The following is a 3577-nucleotide window of genomic DNA, read 5'->3' on the forward strand; positions in this document are numbered from 1 at the left end:
TCCGCAAAATTGTTAGAGCCAGCACCGAGCCCCAACTTAACTTTAAATCTGTGGTGTTCATTGATGTCGAGTATGAAACCACCCCCACAGCCATTTTGATTCGCGGCCCCATCGAAGAAGGCCCATGGGACAGATTTGTCAATGGTGGGGGGTGGTTGTATGCATCTCTCCCTAGGGGGAATAGGGTTAGGCAGTTCAAAGTATGAGGAGATAATGCCAGCTTCTATGCGCGGCCAACACACAACCATGTTTTCAAAGATGAACCTATTACGGGCCTTCTAGATATGCCAATTAACCACTAAGGGAAGGTTCTGTAGCTTTGATCCCGTATGACTGCGAAACCAATCTTCCCAAGCACTTTGTATATCGTGCCCAGTCCATATCCCAGCAAAGCCTATAGATGTGGAAATTCTTTGCCAAAGAGAGCGGGTTGTTGTGCAGTGTAGAAAGAGGTGTACAGTTGATTCCGATGCATCTTTGCACAATATACACCAGGATGGCCCATAAATCGCTCTACGAGTAAGGTGCTCTCCCGTGGGAACTATATCCTTAAGAATACACCAGAAGAAGAGTCTAGTGCACGGAGGGGCGGTAAGCTTCCTAATGTCTCGTCACCAATGCAAAGACAGTTCAGGTTTTTTGTGCTGAATGAGGGAACAGTAGCCTGGCTTTGGTGAGTATATTCCATTTTCATCCAGACGCCAAACTAATTCATCAGGCCCCTGTTTGATTCGAATGTGCGATTCTGATAATGTTGAGGTATATTCATGCCATTCCTGATGCCATTGTGGAGGGAGGTCGAGTTGTTGAGCTGACTTCCATGCCTGCGAGAAAAGGTCTGTGTTCTGTTGATCAGCTATGTGTGCGAATACCCTGATCTCTCGTGCGTGTAGGTGCCGGATGAGTTCTCTATTTAGTATGTGTCTTCCCCCACTACCTATCCACGGATCCTGTCCAATCCTACCCAGCGAGCCATCATTGGTTCTCCAAACCAAATTGTCTCGAATGAGGGGAAGGGAATGGAGCAGTGCCTTCCATACCGATGAGCATCCTGTCGACTGCCACGTTGGAAGTCTGATCCAGTCCAATATGCTCTGTGGCCAAATGTATTTATGGTATGAAATATGAGCCCAAAGATTCTGGCTGGTCACCAGTGACTAGCCCATTTTTGCAGCAAGAGCTTGAACAAAAAGGGGAAGGTCCTTGAGTCCCCATCCTCCCCATTTCTTAGGTAGGGCTATCTTTTGCTAGCTTATCCAGGCAAATAATCTTTTGTCCTGATTCCCGTTCCAGAGGTATCTGTTGCAGAGTTGTTTAATACGCGCAAGAATGTTCCGCGGGATCCATGCAAGTGCCATCCAAAAGACCGGAGTGGCCTCCAAGACTGATTTGATAAGCACCAGTTTGCCTGCCCTTGAGAAGTATCTATAGCTCCATATTGAGAGTCTCTTCTCCAGCTTAGTGACCAGCCAAACCCAATCAACAATTCTTTGACAAGTAGGTTTTAGCCAGTAACCCATATATTTGAGGCCCCTATCCAAGGGGTGAATGCTGTAGGGAAATGCCTGATGTGCAAATTGAGATTCATGAACCGATGTGCGGGTGAAAGTGATAGTGGATTTGGAATGATTTGCGAGCATACGTGTAGTGGAGGAGAAGAGAAGAAGAATCTTGGAAAAAGTTCTGGAATCCCGTATGCTGCCATCCAATAGAATGAGTACATCGTCCACAAATATTAGATGAGTGAGAGAGCAATCATCCGAGATCCGGAGACCACAGATATCGCCATTCCTTTTAGCAGAGGCAATGAGCCGACTAAGACTTTCCATGACAATCAGGAAGAGAAGAGGAGATAGTGGGCAACCTTGTCTCAGCCCCCTTTCAGAGTGAAAAAGTGAGAGGTCGAGCTATTGATGAGAACACTGAATGAAGGAGATGTAATACAGGCCATAATCCAAGTGATGTAAATGTGGGGGAATCCCAAATGGATAAGAAGCATCTTGATATAGAGCCAACTGACACGGTCGAAAGCTTTGGACAAGTCAATTTTGAGAATGATGCTTTTGAGATGCTTGGACCAGATAGAATGGATGGCTTCTTGAGCCAAACCTATGGCTTCATGAATCTGTCTGGATTCAAGGAATGCAAATTGCTGGGGGGCAATATGTCTGGAGAGAATCGGTCTGAGGCGGTTGGCAATGATCTTGGAAATGATCTTATAAAGGCAGTTGCACAAGGAGATAGGCCTATAATCATCAAAAGAAGATGGGGAGTCGGATTTTGGAATGAGGGCGATGAAGGTCGAGTTGATGGCGTGGTAAATAGACCCCGATGTTCTGCTCTCCTCCATGACATTAAGAAGATCCTGCCCCAGGATTTCATAAAATGCCAGATAGAATTCAATGGTCCATCCATCCGGGCCTGGACTCTTATCTTTTTTGAACCATTTTAAAGTACCTTCTAGCTCCCCAGAAGTAACCGGAGCAGTTAGCTCTTCTGCATCATCCTCATCAACAAATCTCGGAAAATGTCTCGCTACATTGATGATATCAGGAAGATTTGCTTCACGGGGACATTTATAGAGATCTCTGAAATGTGTGATGCCAAGGTGGGCAAGCTTGTTAAAAGTGTCAGCCGAGTCTCCCTCAGGTGTGGGGAGTTTCCAAATGGTATTGGACACCTTTCGGCCTTTGGCATAGCTGTGAAAAAACTTCGAGTTATCGTCCCCTGCTTTTAACCAAATAGCTCTGCTCCTCAATCTCTGGGATTCTTCGCGCTCCTTTAGAATAATTGCCTTCTGGTTTTCCAATTCTATCAATCGGACCTTGTCCTCTGCTGAAATGAATCCCAGGCCCCGATCATCGAGTAATGAGCTCAACTCTGATTCAATATGGGTGAGTTGTGAAGTTTCCCGAGCATGCTTTTCCTTGGCCCAATTAATGGAGAGGTGCTTGATCTCAGAGAGGTTTTTGCAGAACCCTTTTGCAAGGGATTCTGCTCCATTAATGGGATGAGCAGTCCAGTAATCAGAGACCATCTTAATGTATGATGGGTCTCTCAGCCAGATGTGATTGAATTTGTAAGGGGCTTTTGGTTTCTTAAAAGGCCCCTGAATTTCCAGATATATAGGCGAGTGATCCGAAATGCCTCCCGTGCCCACCCATTGCTTATAATGATGCAACTGTTGAAGGAGCGAATCTTTCATGATGAATCTGTCAAGTCTACGGGCCAATGCTGCATCGCCCACCCTCCTGTTCCTCCAGGTGGGAAGGAGTTTATGCATGGGGATATCCACAAAGTTTGTCTGCTCTAACAGATTAGTCATATAATATGTGATAGAGTTGATTTGTGCCGCCGATCCCCATGATTCCCTGTAACGCAATGAAAAATTGAGGTCTTCTCCGATTATTGTCTGCTCCGAATCCAGGAGGGAGAGATGTAAAAGTCGCTGCCAAAATTGTTCTCTTTGAATACAAGGGGCATATACATTCACAATCCTGAGATTCATGCCCAGATCTGCTGAGAAAATGTCTAGTCCCAAAAATCCCGACCCCCCCCCCAGGATGCTTCAACCCTA

The 3577-nt window shown here is 45.9% G+C and overlaps 1 protein-coding gene across 1 annotated transcript; it reads right to left on the minus strand.

The window, feature by feature from the left end:
• Positions 1-1247: 1247 nt before the first annotated feature.
• LOC149222685 (uncharacterized) lies at positions 1248-1829 on the minus strand. Its single transcript, XM_089387651.1, has one exon. The coding sequence runs from the start codon at positions 1827-1829 to the stop codon at positions 1248-1250; it is 582 nt and encodes a 193-aa protein (XP_089243777.1).
• Positions 1830-3577: the final 1748 nt, after the last annotated feature.

This window comes from Pinus tabuliformis, chromosome Q (assembly GCF_031772625.1).
Source record: "Pinus tabuliformis cultivar Carrire ecotype Pingquan chromosome Q, CPIR1, whole genome shotgun sequence".
Classification (NCBI taxonomy): Eukaryota; Viridiplantae; Streptophyta; class Pinopsida; order Pinales; family Pinaceae; genus Pinus; species Pinus tabuliformis.